The 22139-nt window shown below is 43.7% G+C and overlaps 1 protein-coding gene and 1 pseudogene across 1 annotated transcript in view; both read right to left on the minus strand.

Moving 5' to 3' along the window:
- gk (glycerol kinase) overlaps window positions 1-7032 on the minus strand; it is a 61989-nt gene extending 54957 nt beyond the window's left edge. Inside the window, exon 1 of the mRNA XM_055644535.1 lies at window positions 6878-7032. Within this exon, the coding sequence (XP_055500510.1) occupies window positions 6878-6931 (54 nt within the window). The 5' untranslated portion in view covers window positions 6932-7032. The remainder of the gene's footprint in view (window positions 1-6877) is intronic.
- A 14636-nt stretch (window positions 7033-21668) lies between these two features.
- LOC129703130 (U2 spliceosomal RNA) lies at window positions 21669-21847 on the minus strand (annotated as a pseudogene).
- Between the last annotated feature and the right edge of the window lie 292 nt (window positions 21848-22139).

The raw sequence follows: 22139 nt of genomic DNA on the forward strand, positions 1-22139 counted from the left end.
ATCTGGATCCTCAGGTTATGATGTTTGTGGTCTGCTCCTTAACTCGGAGCCAAATCCAATGGTCAAGCAAGAGGTTAGATGACATTGAACATCCAGCTGATTTGTGACCTGGCTGCAATGCGCAGAAAGGAAGTTGGAGCAGCTTGACCCACCAGCACAGAGGGACATCTCTCCTCAAACATTAGGTTTATCAAAATATCAGAAGATAGAAGAGAAAAAGAATAGGATGAAAATTGATAAGATGGCACCTTTAATACAACACAGTGGCATGGTTGGTAGAGCCAAAGACCAGGGTTCGATTCACACCTCGGGTGCAGCATGTGTGGAGTTTGCACGTTGTAAACCCATTGGTATGAAGGTAGACACAAAATGCTGGAACAACTCTGCGGGACAGGCAACATCTCTAGAGAGAAGAAATGGGTGACGTTTCGGGTCGAGACCGTTCTTCAGGGGAGTGGGCGGGACAGAGATAGAATGTAGTCAGAGACAGTAAGACTAGTGGGAGAACTTGGAAGGGGGAGGGGATGGAGATAGAGGGAAAGCAAGGGCAATTTGAAGTTAGTGAACTCAATATTCATACTGCTGGGGTGTAAGCTTCCCAAGTGAAATATGAAGTGCTGTTCCTCCAATTTACACTGGGCCTCACCCTGACAATGAAGGAGGCCCATGACAGAAAGGTCAGATTGGGAATGGGAGGGGAGTTAAAGTGCTGAGAAACCGGGAGATCAGGTAGTTTAAGGCGGACTGAGTGGAGATGTTCAGCAAAATGATCGCAGAGCCTGCGCTTGGTCTCGTCGATATCCAGCAGTTGACACCTGGAGCAGCGGATACAGTAGATGAGGTTGGAGGAGGTGCAAGTAAACTTCTGCCGCACCTGAAAAGACTGTTGAGGTCCTTGGATGAAGTCGAGGGGAGAGGTAAAGGGACAGATGTTGCATCTCCTGCGGTTGCTGTGGAAAGTACCTGGGGAGGGGGTGGTTTAGGTGGGAAGGGATGAGTTGACCAGGGTGTTGCGGAGGGAACGGTCTCTGCGGAAAGCAGAAAGGGGTGGAGATAGTAAGATGTGGCCAGTAGTGGGATCCCTTTGGAGGTGGTGAAAATGTTGGAGGGTTATATGCTGTATGCGACGGCTGATGGGGTGGAAGGTGAGGACAAGAGGGACTCTGTCCTTGTTATGAATGGGGAGAGGAGGAGCAAGAGTGGAGCTATGGGATATCGAGGAGACCCTAGTGAGAGTCTCGTCTATAATGGAAGAGGGAAACCCCGTTCCATAAAGAATGAGGACATCGCCGATGACCTGGTATGGAAAACCTCATCCTGGGCGCAGATGCGGCGTAGACACAGGAATTGGGAATAGGTGATAGAGTATTTCCAGGAAGCAGGGTGGGAGGAAGTGTAGTCTATGTTTTGGTACATTTGCTGTCAAAAGTCTGCACTGCAACTCAATCTCATTTTTCTGCTCTCTCCCATGACCTTTCATGCATTTTCTGTACAATATCTATCCATCTCCTTCTTAAATACATTCAATGGCAACATCCACAACCTCAGTATGAATCTCAGTCTTCAGTCAATTCAATACAATCTACATGATGTTAAGAAACGGGGAGGTCACTGTGCTCCAGAATTAGACCTCTCTGGCCAACTTGCTCCTGTACACTGTAACTGGCACCTACCAAAATGTAGAAAATATTGCTCAAATATGTGCAAATACAGGCCAAATTCATTATTATTAATCCAGGTGCAGAAATGTCTCATCGACATAATTCTAAATGATTGGCCAATTATCCAGTGTTCAACACTCCTAGTTACGGACTCATCAACCAGAGGAATCAGTCTCTCAAATCATCTCCCTATTTTCACGAATTTGTAGATGACAAGATTTCTCATTCTTTTCAATTTGAGAGTTTAGGCCCACCCTCAATTTCTCCTTACTGAACAGCACTCTCAATCCATGAATCAATACTGCGAACCTTTGTGACATCAAGGTCAGAAGGTGTAAAGCAAAGATTATAGAGGAGCTCTCCTCTATAATCTTTGGCGTAAAGTGCTGGAGGAGCTCAGCAGATCAGGCAACAAGTGTGGAGGGCATGGACAGGCGACATTTGTTATTTTGTCTCATGTCTCAACAAGTATATACTTCTGCAGTGAGACCAAACTGCCAATGCCATTCCAAATCTTAAAGTCCTATATAATTTCCAGAACATTTATCTAGTGTTCTATTTCAAACTTTTTGCAATGCAATTCAATCTGCAATTTACTTTTTTTTTTAAACTACCACCTCACTGAAAACAAAACTATTTACAACTCTAACTTAAAAAAAGCATTCTGCTTTCCTTCCTAACAGAGTGGATAATTTCCTACTTGCTCATTTCACACTTCGCTGCCTGTCTTTTATGTAGATTATATTCCCTTCCACCTCCATCACATACTAATAGCTTATTTTTTCCATGTACTTTTTTTTCTCAACAACAAATCTGGATACATTACAGCCAGTCCTCAGATTGTAAATAGCCTTTTATCTACACTGGTACTTCAACCCTTTGGAAACAAAGAGCTATTTTTCGGGAAAAAATGGTTCACGTCATTTATGTGTTGGAGGTCCCAAAACTACCTCCTGATAGACATTGCTGTATACTTCTCTTCAGTTCTGTATTGTATGGTGCTTTCAGTCTGCATTCGTTTTGCATTCATGCTGCATACATTGTAGCTGTAATCCCATGGTCCATAATTCTGCTAACAATTCTATTTGGCAGTCATTTTTCAAAAGCCTTTTGAAAGTTCATTCAGGAACTGTAGAATTTGAATAAAATGATCATCATAATAGAATTTAACTACCAAAGCAAGACAGAAAGTACATGTGCCAATCCTAAAGTATTCTGATAAAAAGCATTTGGGGTTCAGTTGGACCAGAGGCTTGTTTAGTATTTCATCCAGGCCAGGCGGAATTTGCACTGTTACCATGTACATCAGTCTGAAGAAGGGTCCCGACAAGAAAAGTCACCTATCCATGTTCTCCAGAGATGCTGCCTGATCCGCTGTCATTCCCTGTCAAATTCACGTAATTCCCAGAAGGACTACATGATTGCAGCCATAGACTGTACTTCCTTACAACTCCCAATTATCTTAATAATTCCTCATACACTACATCCAGACTTCTGTACTGTTAAGGATCAACAATCTTTGAAGTACAGGTAGTTCTGCTGTAGTGCATTGTCTTAACGGGAGCAACAATCTAATGAAGGAAATCTACAGGTCGAACAGAATCTGAGACGGAATGAATAACTTTTCGGGTCAAAACCTTGCATCAAGGACTGCTAATTTCATCATGAGATAAAAGAGCTACTTTGGAAATTGACAAGTGAAAAACAAAAGCTGTCTTGGAAAAACAATGGAGTCTTTCAGTCCTTCTGGGAATTACAGGTGTTGCATTTAAAAATCCTGTTTATGTGTAATCTTCCCCAGTCATCAGATATCATTGTCCCTTTAGAACAGATTGCCAGTTTCACCAGGGAAGAGCATTTAAGTTACTGTGGAAATGGACAAGCAACCATTTCCATTGATATCTATGTGAGACATTCTATTAAGTAAACAATGTAACATAGTATCAGCAGCAAAATAAACTTGACCACACACTGATGATCAAAGTGCTTATCCATACTAATCTCATTTACCAGCACATGATTATTGCCTCTGATACAGTGGCAATTTAAGCGCACGTCTTAATTGTAAATTTTGCGAGGGTACCTTGCTCTACCATGCTTTCAGGCAGTTATTCCAGAATGTAACCTCCCTCTGAGTGAAAATAACGTCTTCCTCAGACCTCCAAATCCCTTAGCCTTTAGCACTAAACCTATGCTTTCTCTCCTTTTGGACAACTGGTGTGGGGAAAAGTTTATTTCCTCAATCCTGTATTTGCCCTTTACAATTTTGTATTCCTCCACCATATTGCCCTCCAGTCTCCTTTGCTCCAAGGAAAATACATACACAATCTGTCAAGCCTCTCCTCATAACTAAAATGCACTATCCTAGGCAACATCCTTGCAAATCTTCTCTACATCCCTTCCGGTACAATCATATATTTCCTCTGGTGTGGCAACAAGAACAGTACAAAGAACTTTAGTTGAGTCCCAAGCAATATTTTATAAAGCTATACCTTGACTTCTTTGCTCTATATATCCTATGTCCTGACAAAGACAAAGGCCCCATTTGCCCTTTTAATCACATTATCTGTGCTGCCATTTTCAGAGATCCTCAATCTTGTACACCAAGACCCCTCGGTAATTCATTACTCTCAATGGCTCTAGCATTCATTGCATATGTCCTACCCTTTTTATACCTCGTGAAGTATCTCACTGATCGGGATTCCACCTGCCATTGCACAGCCCATCTCACTAACTGATCAATATTATCTTGTTACCATAGACTATTTTCACTGTCAACAATGGCACTGAAATCTTACTAATCATATCAGCGACATGCATACAGAAATTATTAGTGTATATACAATCAGTAAAATGTCCCAACACTGAGCCATGTGGTGTGTCACTGGTTTCCAATTTATTTTAAATCCCCCAAATCACAACCTCACCCCTCCTCAATTACTTCCTGCCTCCTATCACCAATTTCCCACCTCGGTTTATTTCCCATGGGGTCAGACCTTTGGGACAAGTTTCCCACGTGGGACCATATCAAATTCTTTACCTATTCTGTTATGATTTGCGCTGGTCTATTCTAACACATATCCTCTCTCTCCATGACTTGAGTACAATAATTTTTGTATATACCGTGCAGAGCTTGAATTCAGCTAAGTATTGATAACATAATTCCAGTGGATCTTACATGCACACAGTCCTGGTCTACAAATGTTCTAATTCAACTCCTAGTGTTGTCTGCAAATAGATGTAGCACATCTGTGCCACGTTTCCCCAAGCACCAATCTTGTTAGTCACATTGGAGACACAAGGAACTGCAGATGCAGGTTTACAGAATTTTAAAAACACGCGGTTCTGGAGTAATCCAGCGGGTCAGGCGGCATCTTTGGAGGGAAGGGGCAAGTGACGTTTCAGGTCGGAACCTTTCTTCAGAATGATTTTAGTGGGGGGGGGGAAGAAAGCTGGAAAAGAGTTGGGGGTGGGACAAACCTGTCAAGTGACAGGTGGACACAGGTGAGGGGAACTTGATTAGCAGATGGGCAAAGAGGCAAAGGTGTCAGATAAGAAGAGTAAAATGTGAAGCCAGAGGAAGGATATTGATGGAAGGAGAGGGGAGGAAGGGTACAGGGGGAAGGGGGATTCCCTGACTCTTTCAATGAAGCACCTCAGCTGTTTTTGAAAGACAGAGGATTGAATGGATGGATTCCATACTTCAGCTCTTTTTGAAAGACTGTGCTTTTATAGACATTACAACATGGATCTGTTTCTGTGACATATGAACCTTATTTGTTTCATGATTGAAGAATCTTCCTTCAATAACTATTCTGTTTTAGAATGACAGGTTCACCACTCAATTTAAACCAGTTTTCTACAATTCTCAAGATTTCCCAATAGCAATAGTTCCCAGATCCATTGCTGACACTGTATAATTTTGAAAATATCCATATCTCAACCTACTATAATTGGAAGGAAATAATCTTTGCCCTTCTCTAAATTATCCGAGTGCCCTTGAGAAAGAGATAAGGGTGTCAGATAAAGACCCTTCTTCGGGTCCCGACCCAAAATGTCATCCTTTACCCCCAGAGATGCTGGCTGACCTCCTGAATTACTCCAGGGCATTGTGTGTCAATCTTTGATATAAACCAACCAGCATCCTCAGTTCTTTGTTTCAACCTTGTCCAAGTACGCCTGCCCTTCACCCAAGGTAAAGTGGACTATTGGTTATTGTTTGCTGCCCCATACCAAGACAGGACATAATATTCCATTTGCCAGCTAACCTGTGGAATTACTGACAAGACGGACGTATCAGCAACAATTTGTACCGAACATTTTGTAAAACACATGTACCGAGATCGGGCGAATCAGGAACAGAACGTCATCATCATTTCGTCTCATTTATAGCATTCATTACGAGCTACAGTAGTGCAATTCTGCAGAGTACCATCCCATCTTACGAATAACAACAAAAAAGCTTTGAGCATCTTTAAACGTCCATTGAATGTCTCAGATCTGCTGCGAAAGCCGGTTACAATGCGCTCCAGTGAATGGACTTCCATCATATATAATAACTTGAGCAAAACGCAAGTCCCGGACTAACTCAGCGGGTCAGGCAGAATATGTGGAAGGAATGGATAAGCGACATTTCGGGACGAGACCCTCCTATCAGTCTGAAGAAGGGTCACGACCCGAAACATTCCCTAGCCATTCCCTCTACAGATGCTGCCTGACCCGCTGAGTTAGTCTGGTACTTTGTGTTTTGCTCAAGAATTCAGCATCTGTAGCCCCTGATGTCTCCATATATAATCTAATATCCACATATAACTTGGTACAATGACATATGGTTAATATTATAACATGATATATAATGTTATCATATTAAGTTAATATGACACTTATTATGGTAACGCATTTGATAACAGAACCCTCCACTGCCAACAAGCCTGCACTGCCAATCGTGTGCTGGAGCAACATGAGTGTACAGCCCCTTGATGTTTCAGCCCAATAATTACAACCCCGCCCAGCAATGTGCGTCCGCCAGATGCAACAAGATGATAAACAATGTCATGCTCAGTCCCCTGGACAATGCTGGTGTGAGCTGTGCCCTGTGCCCGTGGGGCAAGGTGCAGGTGCTGCACATGGCACCGTCTGACAGCGAGCAACCTGCTGGACGCCGGCGGCAGCGGCGAGGAGAAGCAGCAGCGAGTAAGGAGGTTGAATGCACTCACTAAGAACCTGGTGGAGCTGGTGCCCTGGTCAATCGCCCCGACTAAGGTGCCCATGGCCGCCGCTCGCTGGCTGTATCTGCCTGACTGCCTGTCGGCTCTCTGCCACCCCGTCTCCCTAGCGACCGCCCTTTGTGACACACTCCCTGCCTTGCGCTGAATGACGCGACACCGCCCCGCCCACTCGACGCCGCGGCCAATTAGGTGAAAGATGCGCACAGCCATCCCTCCCCTCCCCTCCAGGTTGTGGTGGTTGGCCCCGCCCACTGAGCGTCTCTGTGACAAGTCAACAACCCCATCGCCCCGCCCACTGGACGTCGCAGCCAATTGGGTGGCAGGTTTCCGCCGGCGGCTCCGGGTGGTGGCGTTTTGTGGCGGTTGGTCTCGCGCACTGAATGCCGCAGCCAATCAGATGTAAGGTACCCACCCCGCCGCAGCCAATCAGGCGGAAGGATTCACCCCCGCCCACTGAATACCGCAGCCAATCAGATTTCCCACTCCCGCCCACTGAATGTCGCAGCCAATCAGGGACAAGGTGCCCACCAAGGACCGCAGCCAATTAGGTAAAAGATAGCTCCATCCTCCCCCCCGCGCCCTGAAACGCAGCCAATTAGAGGCAAGGCGACCCTCCCCGCCCACTAGGGACCGCCGCCAATTGGGTGAAAGGTTCAGCTGCCGGCGGCTCCGGGCTGTGGCGGTTGGACGGCCCCGCCCGGGCTAATACTTGGGAGACAATTATAGACCTTCGCTCCATAGATACAGATGCTGCCTCACCCGCTGAATTTCTCCAACTTTTTTGTCTCCAGACAACAATAGACAATAGGTACAGGCCATTCGGCCCTTCAGGCCAGCACCGCCATTCAATGTGATCATGGCTGATCATCTACACTCAGTATCCCGTTCCTGCACCCTCTCCGTGTCCCTTGACTCCTCTATCTTTAAGAGCTCTGTCTAACTCTCTCTTGAAATGTAAAAATTGTCCTGCCTAAAAAAATTGTCCAACTTCCAGTAGACTCTTCGAAAGCGATGACCACAAGGTACAAGGAAAGCATCCAGAGAATTGGCCTCCACTGCCTTCTGAGGCAGAGAATTCCACAGATTTACAACTCTCTGGGTGAAAAGGTTTTTCCTCATCTCCATTCTAAATGGTCTACCCCTTATTTAGACAGTGCATGGATTGGAAAGGTTTAGTGGGATGTGGGGTTAGGAAGGAACTGCAAATATTACATAATAGACATATTAACATGCAGGGAAAGTGAATGGTGGGAAGACAATAATAGAGGGCTGGATGGGTAGCAGGAATAATGGAATGATAGGGAAGATACTGTAAGAGATGAAGGAGTGGTTTTGGGACAACTAGAGCAATATCATCTATCATTAACTTTATGCCTCAGATATCAGTGGAATTTTGCTTTGTACCCATTGAACAGTTGAGTTTGAATGATTTTGAATAACTATATATTCTATTTGTTTAGGAAGGAAGTGCAGAGGCCCAAGTCAACCATACTAAACAAAGTGCCTCCTCCAAGCAAGTCCCATTTGCCAGCACCTTACCCATATCCCTTGAAGATAGACACAAAATGCTGGAGTAACTCAGCGGGTTAGGTAGTCAGAGTGGATGCTGCCTTACTGAGTTACTCCAGCATTTTGTGTCGTATCATTGAGGGATATGGGTCAGGTGTTGGCAAATGGGACTTGCTTGGAGGAGGCATTTTGTTTAGTATGGTTGACTTGGGCCAAAGGGCCTGTTGCCATACTGTATGGCCGACTCTCTGTGACTGTTATGTTCAAAATTCTTCAGCTCCTTTCCAAAACCAAGGTCCCCCTGACCCATAGGCTGCAATGGTGTACAATTGGAGATCAAGGTCACCCGATGATTCATGGTCATGCAGCACAAATACGGCTTATTTGGCACACTGGGTCCATAACTATCATCAAACACTCATTTACTCAAATCATGCACCGATCCCTTCTTATTCTAACCATGTTCCCACCAATTTTCCTCAGATTCTACCTCTCGCACATTTGCAGTAATTTACAGATAACTTACCAACTTGCATGTCCTTGAGCTATGGGAGAAACCAGATCATCTGGGGGAAAGTCGCATGGTCACACAGAGAATTTGCAAATTTTACACAAACCGCACCCTGTGCCATGATTTAAGTCATGTGGCTGGAGTCGTGAAGCAGCAACGATGGATTGCACCAATTGCAATTATGTAAACGTGAGGAGTGCAACAAAAACAGAGAAATTACAAATGTTGACATTAAATTATCCTAGAAATACTGTAAACATTGATTACTTGAAATTATTGAATTTGTGTTGTCTGGAAGTCAATGATGTGGCCTTGTTGCAAGCTGAGGGGATGCTTCGCAAAAATGTTTTCAATGTTAGTGAATTAGTATAAATGCCAAAGTCAGAGTCAGAATGAAGCTCAGAATGGAAGTTAAGGGGCTGTCCCACTGTACGAGGTAATTCAAGAGCTCTCCCGAGTTAAAAAAAAAACCAAACTCATGGTAAGCACGTAGAATGTACGTTGCGGGTGGTACGTCAGAGCTCAGGACGTCTCTTAGTGGCTCGTATCTCTAACGGCAGGTATTCGGGAAACGCGGTAAGCTCATGAAGACTCGTGAAGATTTTTCAACATGTTGAAAAATGTCCACGTGAGCCCCGAGTACCTACGAGCGGCTATTACCGTAATTCTCCGAGTTCGAATCAGGGGAAACTCGGGAGAACTCTTGAATTAGCTCGTACAGCAGGACATTGCCATGATCACCCTGGCCAGACATCCTCCTGGTCTCAGAGGCGACCAAAAACATTGTCTTGTTGGAATTGACAGTGCCGTGTGAGGACCGTCTGGAGGAGGCCCACGAGAGGAAGATGACCAAGTACGAAGAGCTGGTCATAGACTGCTGTGAGCAGGGCTGGAAGGCAAGGTGTATGCCCATCAAGGTTGGCTGCAGAGGTTTTACAGGGCAATCACTCTACAAAGCCTTGAGTATGCTGGGCATCAACGGAATGGAGAGGAGAAGAGCCATCAAGAACAACACAGAGGCAGCGGAGAATGCCTCGAGATGTCTCTGGATCAGGAGAGGAGGTTCATGGGGAGGAGCGAATGCCACCTGAGCACAAGTCGTGGTCTGATCAACCACGGCTGGGTCGCCTGGGTGAGGGTGTCTGATGACTGAAAGACCCAAAACACCCAATGACCCCAGGTTACATCACTGATGATGTGTTCAGGAGCATCAACAGATGTATTTTTTATCTATCAATTGGGCTATCTGGAAGCAATGTAAAAAATGCCAATGATTCCATCTCCTAATTTCTTCAGATAAATCCAGAGAGTCGAGACCAATAGAGAAACTGGGTGAAACAAGGAAACTAATAGTTGAATACTAAACTAAGAAATACTTAATAAAACAAAGATGAAATGGCAAGGAAATCGGATAGTGAAACATGTTCACGATTAGATGAGTAATGTGATGAATAAAGTGTCTATTAAGAAATGGAAATCAGTGTATATTTTACAGGAAACTAATATTCCTGAGTTTGGGAGCATTGCTTCTGAAAACAAAGGAGCAGACTGCAATTTGAGTAATAAACAAAAGAGTGTGAGCCTTTACCCAATGAAGGACATAAAACGATTTTGTTCCATGTGGTAACTACATGGTCCGCATTAGTCCAGAGATGGAGCTCGCCAGGTACAATAGGTATGGACAATAAATGCTGACCCTACTATGAAGACATAGATAAATACGTAAATGAATACATGAAAGAAACAATAACAAATTCTGACTCCAAGCATTAGTGAATATGAAGCCTACTCCATTATTCACATGATATCATTGACTGTTGCCATTTTCATATCATATTCGTACAACCAAAACATGATTGAGAAGTGCAATAGAAATGTTGCAAGTTACAAGTGTATTTGTGTGTTGGGGAGGACGGTGTGATCTTGTTAGATGTACTCTGGAATTCTTGCCAACCGATTCAATTGTTCTGCAGCCAAACAGCCATGTGTTTGATTTCAGAATGGAGCAACAGTGAGGACTGATGCCTCATGCGCAGTAAAACTGCTTTTGGATGAGACACTTGCATTGCTAATGTTCATTTGCAGGCCAATTTCATGTAAACCTTTTAGAGATCTTGGTCTCGACCTGAAACGTCGCCTATTTCCTTCGCTCCATACCATAGATGCTGCCTCAACCGCTGAGTTTCTCCACCTACTCAAACCAACAGATCAGCCCATCAGTCATACAAGGTAAATTTGAATTGTAAGGACCCATCTCAAGTGAAAATCAAACCAATGGTTCATAAGTTCTAGGAACATAATAAGGCCATTTGGCCCATCAAGTCTACGCCATTCAATCATAGCTGACCAATCCTTCCCTCTCAACCCCATTCTTCTGCCTTCGCCCCATAACCCTTGACACCTTTACTAATCAAGGATCTATCAATCTCCACCTTAAAAAATATCCATTGATTTAGCCTCCGCTGCCATCTTTGGCAATGAATTCCAAAGATTCATCAACCTCTGAGTGAAGAAATTCCTTCTCATCTTTCTATAGGGAAACCCATTTAAAGGTAAGAGGTAAATGTAAGAAATTATTATTGATGAGCACAAAACATTGTCATTCACTGTAGTTAATATTTTCACAAATAAGGCTCATCAGGCAAAAGAAACTTCTAATATTGCCATCCAATTCACACGAATGCCAATTGGGTCTCTTGAATGCTATCACAAGTGTACTACAGATTTTCCTGGGACATGGTATCTTGAGTCTTCCCTCACAACCAAATTTATTTGTTCGCATTTCGTTTTTTGCCTTTGTATATATTCTATTCTCTTAATTTAATATCAAAGTTGAGATGGGCATCTATTTCCCTCGCCAGCCTTGTCTTCACTGAACACTCATTTGGGCTGATAGTGGATCTGCTTAATGAGTTAGAAAAACATGGGTGGGTAAGCGTTTACGACCTCGTAATGAGCAGTTGTCACCTTGCTTCTGAGCTCGACTCTGTGTTAAAGGAACCTCTTCCTGGCTTTTTGGAAAATTACATTCAAATCCAAGGGAACATCCTTTAGGTTCGGTTCCTTCGTCGGGGTGGAAGATTGCAACCTTCACGTGGTCCGCCCTGTTTCGACGAATGCAATCAACTCGGCATGCACAATCAAATAAGATCAAATAGAACAAGTTGTCCTACAACTTTAGGCTGTGCACACCATATGCAAGAAGAAGAAGTTCCTTCATCCAGATACCATCTCACCTATGACAATTTTGCCTTTTCAAATGTAATTTAAGAAACCAATTTCTTTATCCATACTTTTGACAGAATGCAGTTGATTTGTTTGTGCCTATGCCTTACCAGCGTGACCATACTGAATAACTTGATTTGTGTAAGAGTTATCACTTTTCTTACCCTTTTAATCACTTTTACATAGAAACATAGAAATGAGGTGCAGGAGTAGGCCATTCGGCCCTTCAAGCCTGCACCGCCATTCAATATGATCATGGCTGATCATCCAACTCAGTATTCTGTACCTGCCTTCTCTCCATACCCCCTGATCCCCTTAGCCACAAGGGCCACATCTAACTCCCTCTTAAATATAGCCAACTGGCCTCAACTACCTTCTGTGGCAGAGAATTCCAGAGATTCACCACTCTCTGTGTGAAAAATGTTTTCCTCATCTCGGTCCTAAAAGATTTCCCCCTTATCCTTAAACTGTGACCCCTTGTCCTGGACGTCCCCAACATCGGGAACAATCTTCCTGCATCTAGCCTGTCCAACCCCTTAAGAATTTTGTAAGTTTCTATAAGATCCCCCCTCAATCTTCTAAATTCTAGCGAGTACAAGCAGAGTCTATCCAGTCTTTCTTCATATGAAAGTCCTGACATCCCAGGAATCAGTCTGGTGAACCTTCTCTGTACTCCCTCTCTGGCAAGAATGTCTTTCCTCAGATTGGGAGACCAAAACTGCACGCAATACTCCAGGTGTGGTCTCACCAAGACCCTGTACAACTGCAGTAGAACCTCCCTGCTCCTATACTCAAATCCTTTTGCTATGAATGCTTAAGTTCAAGTTCAAGTGAGTTTATTGTCATGTGTCCCTGTATAGGACAATGAAATTCTTGTTTTGCTTCAGCACACAGAACATAGTAGGCATTTACTACAAAACAGATAAGTGTGTCCATATACAATGATATAAATATATACACACATGAACATACCATTCGCTTTCTTCACTGCCTGCTGCACCTGCATGCCCACTTTCAATGACTGGTGTACCATGACACCCAGGTCTCGTTGCATCTGCCTGCCTACTTTCAATGTCTGGTGTACCATGACACCCAGGTCTCGTTGCATCTCCCCTTTTCCTAATCGGCCACCATTCAGATAATAGTCTACTTTCCTGTTCTTGTCACCAAAGTGGATAACCTCACATTTATCTACATTATACTGCATATGTTATGCATTTACCCACTCACCCAACCTATCCAAGTCACCTTGTAGCCTCCTAGCATCCTCCTCACAGCTAACACTGCCCCCCAGCTTCGTGTCATCCGCAAACTTGGAGATGTTGCATTCAATTCCCTCGTCCAAATTATTAATATATATTGTAAATAGCTGGGGTCCCAGCACTGAGCCTTGCGGTACCCCACTAGTCATTGCCTGCCATTTTGAAAAGGACCTATTTACTCCAACTCTTTGCTTCCTGTCTGCCAGCCAGTTCTCTATCCACATCAATACTGAACCCCCAATACCTTTAAGTTTACCTTTAACGTAAGTGCTTTAAGTTTACATACTAATCTCTTATGTGGGACCATGTCGAAAGCCTTCTGAAAGTCCAGATATAACACATCCACTGGTTCTCCCTTATCCACTCTACTAGTTACATCCTCGAAAAATTCTATAAGATTCGTCAGACATGATTTACCTTTCATAAATCCATGCTGACTTTGTCCAATGATTTCACCACTTTCCAAATGTGCTGCTATCCCATCTTTAATAACTGACTCTAGCATTTTCCCCACTACCAATGTAAGACTAACTGGTCTATAATTCCCTGTTTTCTCTCTCCCTCCCTTTTTAAAAAGTGGGGTTACATTAGCTACCCTCCAATCCTCAGGAACTACTCCAGAATCTAAAGAGTTTTGAAAAATTATCACTAATGCATCCACAATTTCTGGGGCGACTTCCTTAAGCACTCTGGGATGCAGCCTATCTGGCCCTGGGGATTTATCGGCCTTTAATCCATTCAATTTACCTAACACTACTTCCCAACTAACCTGATTTCACTCAGCTCCTCCATCTCATTTGACCCCCGGTCCCCTGCTATTTCCGGCAAATTATTTATGTCTTCCTTTAGTGAAGACAGAACCAAAGTAGTTATTCAATTGGTCTGCCATGTCCTTGTTCCGCATGATCAATTCGCCTGTTTCTGACTGCAAGGGACCCACATTTGTTTTAACTAATCTTTTTCTCTTCACATATCTATAAAAGCTTTGCACTATTAGATGTGCCATTACTATTGAATTGCCTTTTCAGGGCCATGGCAGAAGAAATAGTCATGTTTTTATGTGATTTAAAAAAAGTTTGTTAGATTGGTAGGGAATGCTGTGGTGTCTTGAAGTAGAATAATGATGGCTGACACCTGTTTCTCACCAGGAGCCACAAGCAGCAACATAGCACGGATTATTCATGATTTTGACGGGAGTAGCATCCATGGAAACTGCGAAGAGTATATATTATTCACAGAGCTTCATTACCATTTGTGCTGCTTCACTATAACTGACTGCAGCTTGCAAGTGCGATTATCTACTATTTTGTCCTTGCAAAGTATTGTCAAAGTCCTTCCATTCCCTTCCAACTAAAACTTTATTCTGGGCAGAGGAAGTATGAGTAGATGGGGGAGCAGGAGGTAATAGAGGTACATCTTTGCATCTGAGGCAGCAGAGCACACATTTCAGAGCAAAATAGGTTTGCGGGATGCTGTCATAAGGAGATACACTAGTTGATAGGAATCTGGCATGAGGGATTTGGTAGAGCAGCTGACTGGAGGATAGGTCAACACTTTGTATTGCCTCAGAGGATGCAGAGATAAGATAAGATAAGATAAGATATAATTTATTTGTCATTTGGACCCCTTGAGGTCCAAACGAAATGACGTTTCTGCAGCCATACATTACAAACAAATAGACATTACAAACACAACATAATTTACATAAACATCCATCACATTGCTGTGATGGAAGGCCAAAGAAACTTATCACTCCACTGCACTCCCCCCCCACCCCCCCCCCCCGATGTCAGAGTCAGAGTCAAAGTCAAAGCCCCCGGCTGGCGATGGCGATTGTCCCGCGGCCACTAAAGCCACGCCGGGTGATGCAAGGTCGCACACCGGGTTCTTGATGTTAGAGCCCCCGGCGTGCGCTCGCAGAGTCTAGAGGAGAACAATGAATGCGATGTTGTCTTGGCCAGGTTGATGCAGATGAATGATGAGCTGGATAGCATGAGGACAGGCCTCTCTGAGATTAGGTAAACCATCAGTGCCTGTTTCCCATCACAGGGATGCCATAATGTTAGAGGCTATGGTTTTAAGGTGAGAGGAAGAAGATTTAAAGAAGGAATACATTTTTCACACAAACTATGGCGGAGAAAAGAGGAACATAGAGTGGTTCATCTCCATGCTCTTACAGGAAGTTGTATGGAGCTAAAGACTATGCCCTCTGTTTTGCAGGTGATTTCCACTTCTTTGAAAGGACTTGGTGACTTTAACCTCCGTGGAAAGAGCAGAACAGGTATAAGAGTGAAGCCATTGGCCACCATAGAGAATCTCTCCCACCACAGATTGTGAAGACCAGATTCAGTGAGTACATTGCACATTGTGTAGCTCAAATGCAATGTGGTGTCTTTGAAGACACTGGAATAGTCTCTTTGGAGATGGTTATTTCTATCTTTTTGCCCTGATGTTTGTAACCCTCACTAAGTGACCAGAGACCTCTATCCTGAAGCATCAAATGGTGTCACCCTTGAGGCACCCATTGCAAGAGCAGTTTTAAAGCTAAATGATGGAAATACCATGATGTGTTAACTTTAGTACATGCTGTGAACTTTGGGAGGTTTTTGAGCAATCAGTTCTGAGGCTGCCCAGTCATGCCTCTCATTGCCAGCAAAAAAAAAAACCTTTTATATCTCAAGCAAATGCGAAATAAGGCATTTTAAGAAGTTAAGCAAGTCCAGGACATACACAGTGAAAATTGGTGTTGAACAGGAAGACTTTTGGGTACAATACATAGTTCCCTGTAAATAGAAACACATATAGACAGGGTATAGAGGAAGATGTATGGCATGCTTGTCTTCTGTGGTCAAGGATTCAAGTGCAAGAGTTGGGTTGTCATATTACGGTTTTACAAAATGTTGGTTAGGCTGCACTTGCAAATCTGGTCACCACACTATAGGAAGATTGTGAAGAAAGCTTAAGTGAATGCAGAAGAGATTCAAACAAATGTTACCTGGGTTGGATGGCTTGCGTTATCAGGAGCTTGGTTAGACTAAGTAAATTTTCCCTGCTGCAAAGGAGGCTGAGAGATGTAATAGTGATATCTAAACTTATGAGAGGCAAAGATAGACAATAGACAATAGGTGCAGGGGTAGCCAATTTGGCCCTTTGAGCCAGCACCGCCATTCAATGTGATCATGGCTGATCATCCCCAATCAGTACCCCGTTCCTGCCTTCTCCCCATATCCCCTGACTCCACTATCTTTAAGAGCCCTATCTAGCTCTCTCATGAAAGTATCCAGAGAACCAGTCTCCACCGCCCTCTGAGGCAGAGAATTCCATAGACTCACAACTCTCTGTGTGAAAAAGTGTTTCCTCGTCTCCGTTCTAAATGGCTTACCCCTTATTCTTAAACTGTGGCCCCTGGTTCTGGACTCCCCCAACATTGGGAACATGTTTCCTGCCTCTAGCATGTCCAAACCCTTAATAATTTTACATGTTTCAATTAGATCCCCTCTCATCTTTCTAAATTCCAGAGTATACAAGCCCAGCCACTCCATTCACTAAGCATATGACAGGCCGGGTCTCCCGGGAATTAACCTTGTAAACCTATGTTGCACTTCCTCAATAGCAAGAATGTCCTTCCTCAAATTAAGGGACTAAAACTGCACACAATACTCCAGGTGTGGTCCCACTAGGGCCCTGTATACCTGCAGGAGGACCTCTTTGCTCCTATACTCAACTCCTCTTGTTATGAAGGTCAACATGCCATGCACTTTCTTCACTGCCTGCTGTACCTGCATGCTTACTTTCATTGACTGATTTTTTTTTTTTTTTTTTTTTCACACAGAGAGTGGTGAATCTCTGGAACTCTCTGCCACAGAGGGTAGTTGAGGCCAGTTCATTGGTTATATTTAAGAGGGAGTTAGATGTGGTCCTTGTGGCTAAGGGGATCAGGGGGTATGGAGAGAAGGCAGGTACGGGATACTGAGTTGGATGATCAGCCATGATCATATTGAATGGCGGTGCAGGCTCGAAGGGCCGAATGGCCTACTCATGCACCTAATTTCTATGTTTCTATGAATAAGGATCCCCAGATCCCGTTGTACTTCCCCTTTTGCCAACTTTTCCCAAGATATGATAGATAGTGCTCATTTCCTATGGTATCACTTCCAAAATTAAGGGGGTTGGGTTTGTGAGAGGGAGGAGATTTAAAGGAGATCTGAGAATACATTTTTCACACCAAGAACACTTGGCATCTGGAATGAGCTGGCAGAAGACGTGATGGTGATAGCAACAATAACATAATTTAAGAGGCATCTAGACAGACCTTTGCATGAGCTGGGCATCGAGGTATACAAAATGAATCCATCATACAAGTTAGTTTTATCGATCTATAGAGTTGTGCAACATGTGGAACCAATATAGATGGTTGTCATAGATGGTGTGGGCTGAAGGGCCTGTTCCCATGCTGTACAACTGTGACTTGATGAAGCAAACTTAATGTGATGTGCTCCTATTTCTCCAAAAAATGTTCCATAGTAGCATTTGTGTGAATTTTGAACTCCAATTTAGGTAAAAAGAAGCTGAGAAATGTGTTGTACATTGATCGACATCTTGAAGTATTTGCATGACCCTGAGCCAACGTGGATAACACCCTTAAATGCCTGGTTCAATTTAACGATGGACAGGTTTTCATACAAAAATAATTTACTGAAACAAATTGGAAGTGATTTTAGATTGTGTAACTGGCAAATAAAGTGTTAAAAGATCCAATTTCTTGTCTTAAGTTAATAATCTACAGTGTTTTGCTTTGCTTAAACACAATTTTTAATTTTAAGGTTAATTATGGAAGGGAGAATATAATGGAAAACTCTTACACTTTGCTAGTTACACTGAGTTTAATGTCCCAATGTATTTTAATAGTAAGATTAAACGAGAACGTACCAGTTTGAAGTTTGATCTGTATTTTATGAGGAGTTACGATGAAGGATTACGTGAAGAGCCCGCTCAGCACGCATGCGCGACATACTTCAAAGCAGTGGTGTGGAATCACAGACAGACACAGTTATTGAAATAAACATAGTAAAGAAAAGGAGACCTTAGTTATCAGTTTCACACATATTATTGAGGGTGGGAGCGGAGGGCACGTAATCCCTCATCGTAACTCCTCATAAAATACAGATCAAACTTCAAACTTGTAAGTTCTCGTTTAATCTTACTATTTTACTTCAGAGTCACGTGAGTGACTACGTGAAGATTTTAAAGCTCTGTGATTTCAAACCGTGTAACAGTTCATACTTCACTTGCTGCCGAAGCCTTTCAAGGGAGGAAGTATGTTATCGTAATCAACCATGAATCTGTTTGTAAAAACAATAATGGTGTTATTAACAACAACAAGACCAAATGCTCCCCTGGGCTTAAATTATATATTTTTTGCAGATTATTTTTATGCAAACGATACAGGTTCTGTCAGTGGTCTGTTATAAAAGTTTGGAACGTATACTCCTTAGACCACCCCGCTGTTGCCAGGATGTGGTCCATTGGCACGTCCATCCTCTTAGTCACTGATGTGGATGCTGTCCTGGTGGAGTAAGATTTATACACGTTAATATGTACTGCAGCAACTCCCAGTACCTGCTTGAGCCACTTGAGATAGTTTGGCTCGTCACCCGACCATAACGTTTCTTGTGGCTGACCCATAAGGCTTTTTCTCTCCCTCGAGGATTACTTATTGTGTCAATGTAGTTCAATAAGTGGGTCATGACACATAACCGTGGTTCAGGTGCGTATGCCCGGAATTCCATAACTAGACCTGATGTTCCTGGTCTGCTCTGTTTGCCCAGTCCCTAATGGTAATGTAACATGGTGTAGTGGACCATATTGTCCAATCGTAGTGGATGGAGGAAACTGGACTCTTTGTGCTGAGACAAGGCCATCAGCATGTCCCTTCAGGGTGGGCTGTTCCAGGGTGAGGGACCTGGCTGGTGACCATCCCCTAAGGTACATCAGGTCCATACTGACATCCCAGATTTGGGTGTACCTGGGTCTGGGGATTAACCTCTCCTAAATTTGATCACCAGCGGGAGGTACCCTATGGCCTGTGGTCCTGGTGCCCGAGTTAAGTAGGCTGACAGAGCACTTCTGGCTGAATCCTTCATTGTGGTGAAGACCTGCTAGAACTCCAGTACAGGTTTGTTGTAGTTGAATATGCAATTCCTGTATTTGAATGGTATCTTCCCACTTCTTGATGTTTGCCAAGTATGTTCCCTAGTGGATATGCGATGGGGTGCTATCCTTGTGTTGATAGCGCTATTGACAATCCAGGCCCAGCAGAGGTCTTCCCAATTCTGCAATCCAGGCCGAGTGATGGTCTTTTCAAATCTGCAATCCAGCAGTTTAATTTATCGTGGCATGTGCGTAGTACCCGACTGATGAGGCCGTAGTACCTGATGAGGTAGGAAAAAAGGGGAAAAACATAGATTAGATCCCCTCCCTCACGCTTCCTAATTCAGTGGGAATTAATTAATTGTCCCTGCCTTCAAATTTGGTTTCTTGCAACATACATCGGTACGTGGAGAATTCAATTGAATACAGTGAAATCGATATCGGGTGTTCCATATTGCTTTGTAATTCCAGCAATACTTGGGTTTAATATGTCTGTTTACAGTATTTAGCTCACCTAGTAGGTAGGTTTGCTGATGGTCGTATATTTTTGACGACCTGTAGTTTCCAATTGTTAAATAAATGTCACATGATATCGATTTATTCTGCCCAAGTGGTTTGTGTACGTCACTACTGTGATGTTGTTAATTATAAACGAACGTGCAAAATGGTGCACTGTAGGATAATATGCTTTGCCAATAGAGCGTACTCAAAATTTCCAAACTAGGTTTTACGCCTAGTGTCTATAGTGATGACGACTCCAGATTAGTCCATATGCCACCATGTTTTGGGTGAGGGTAGTTTAAACATTAGCACCTAGCCTTAATGGAAGTAGCTGGAACAGCTGCTACTAACTTCTAATACTCTTGCCACTGTTGAATGGTAGGAATGTACCATTAATTGTTACAGGTTGTGTCATACAGGTGCACAATCTTTTATCCGAATGCCTTGGGACGAGACACTTTTCGTAATTCGGAATATTTCAGCTTTCAGAATGGAAGATTTTTAGCGTAGATTTTAACGGCTGGCTCAGTGGTAGAGTGCTCAGCTCATATCCGCAAGGTCGCGAGTTTGCGCCTCGATCCCGGCAGTTACTCGATCGCGAGTTTGAGTCTTCAATGTAGTTTTTTCTTGCAGAATAGGAGAGAATATGGATGGTTAGGCTGGGATCATTCTCTGCGAGATTATCTTAGCGTGGGAGACAAGAATAGGAGAGGTGTACTGACTGTGTGGGCAGGAGCTGAGTTTACACTGTACCGCCCTTGCAGGTGAGCAGGAGAGTGGGGTTGTTTGCAGTTGCAGTTGTTTGCAGTTGCAGAGGGAGGGGGCAAGGGCGCTACAGTTCCCAGTCTCAGCTTCTGTACAGGGGGATGGCCGGAGACATCACAGCCCGAGCTGCGCCCCCTCATCCGCAACCCCAAGAACAAGACGTATCTTGCACACCATCAGCTTCTGTCCCTACGGCGAGTGTGTTCCTCTGGAGTTGGAATGGGGCTGGGCTGCTGCTAGCTGTGGGTCTCTGGGATCTCCGTGCTTGCAGTGGGCCTGGGGTTCGGTGTCCCGTTGGTCCTGACGTCTCCGGTGACTGGCACTGACCTGGTGGCATCGCCGACGTGAAGTGCAAAGCCCCTGCACCGGTGCAATGGGCGGGGAGCTGGAGAGAGGTGGGAAGGGGTCACACACATGGCCGGGAAGCAGAGGGGTGTAGGTGGGGTGAAACTGAAGGAAGCGACAATTTGCTGCTGCCTGCCCGCTGAGTTAAAAAGTTCCCACGCAAGACTCACGATACACTGTGTATCGTGAGTCTACCGTGGGAACTTTTTAACTCAGCGGGCAGGCAGCAGCAGATTGTTAATTATTAACCCTCCCACGCAATATACCCTCATCTTCTCTTTTATGAATGGGGATTTAGTTCCCCTTTCTTCGAGGACTGACCGGAGGTTCCGCTGTCACCTCTGCGGGCCGCCCTCGGTGAACGTTTTCAAGGACCTTTCTTCAAGGACCGAAAAAATGTCCGCTATTCGGAGCTTTTCGTTATTTGGAATTTCAGATAAAAGGTTGTGCACCTGTACTGACTCTCCTATGTACAAGTGGGTAGAGTGTTGAATACCAAATAGTCAACAATAGAGAATTTATATTTCAAGGTACTGCAATACTGGTTGATGTGTGGAGTGGACGGAGCAAGCCCCTCCCCATCTCCCTGTTCCAAATCAATTGATATATGGTCCCTTGATAAGGGACGAGTCAAAATAGAACTAACAACAACAGATACTCCGCTTGATCTTAGTCAAGGCTGAAAGCGATGGTTTCAATCGTAGATCTATCTGGATTGCATGACAAGCTCGGCTAAAAGAATAATAGCTAAAGCTGTGATAGCTATACCCATGGATTAGTCATCGTTAATATCATTGGAACATGCCTTGACGATAGTTCCTTAATATAGCCAGGACTGGTTAGAATATCTGGAACCAGTTTGGCTGTAATAGCTATAGTCGATAATTAATACTGCCAAGTTATCTCCGAATATTTTGAATGGGTACTGAATAGTATGCATCTTTTAAGTTGATGTCTACCATTAAGTATGCTTGGAATGAAA

Source organism: Leucoraja erinacea, chromosome 13, assembly GCF_028641065.1.
Source record: "Leucoraja erinacea ecotype New England chromosome 13, Leri_hhj_1, whole genome shotgun sequence".
NCBI lineage: Eukaryota > Metazoa > Chordata > Chondrichthyes > Rajiformes > Rajidae > Leucoraja > Leucoraja erinaceus.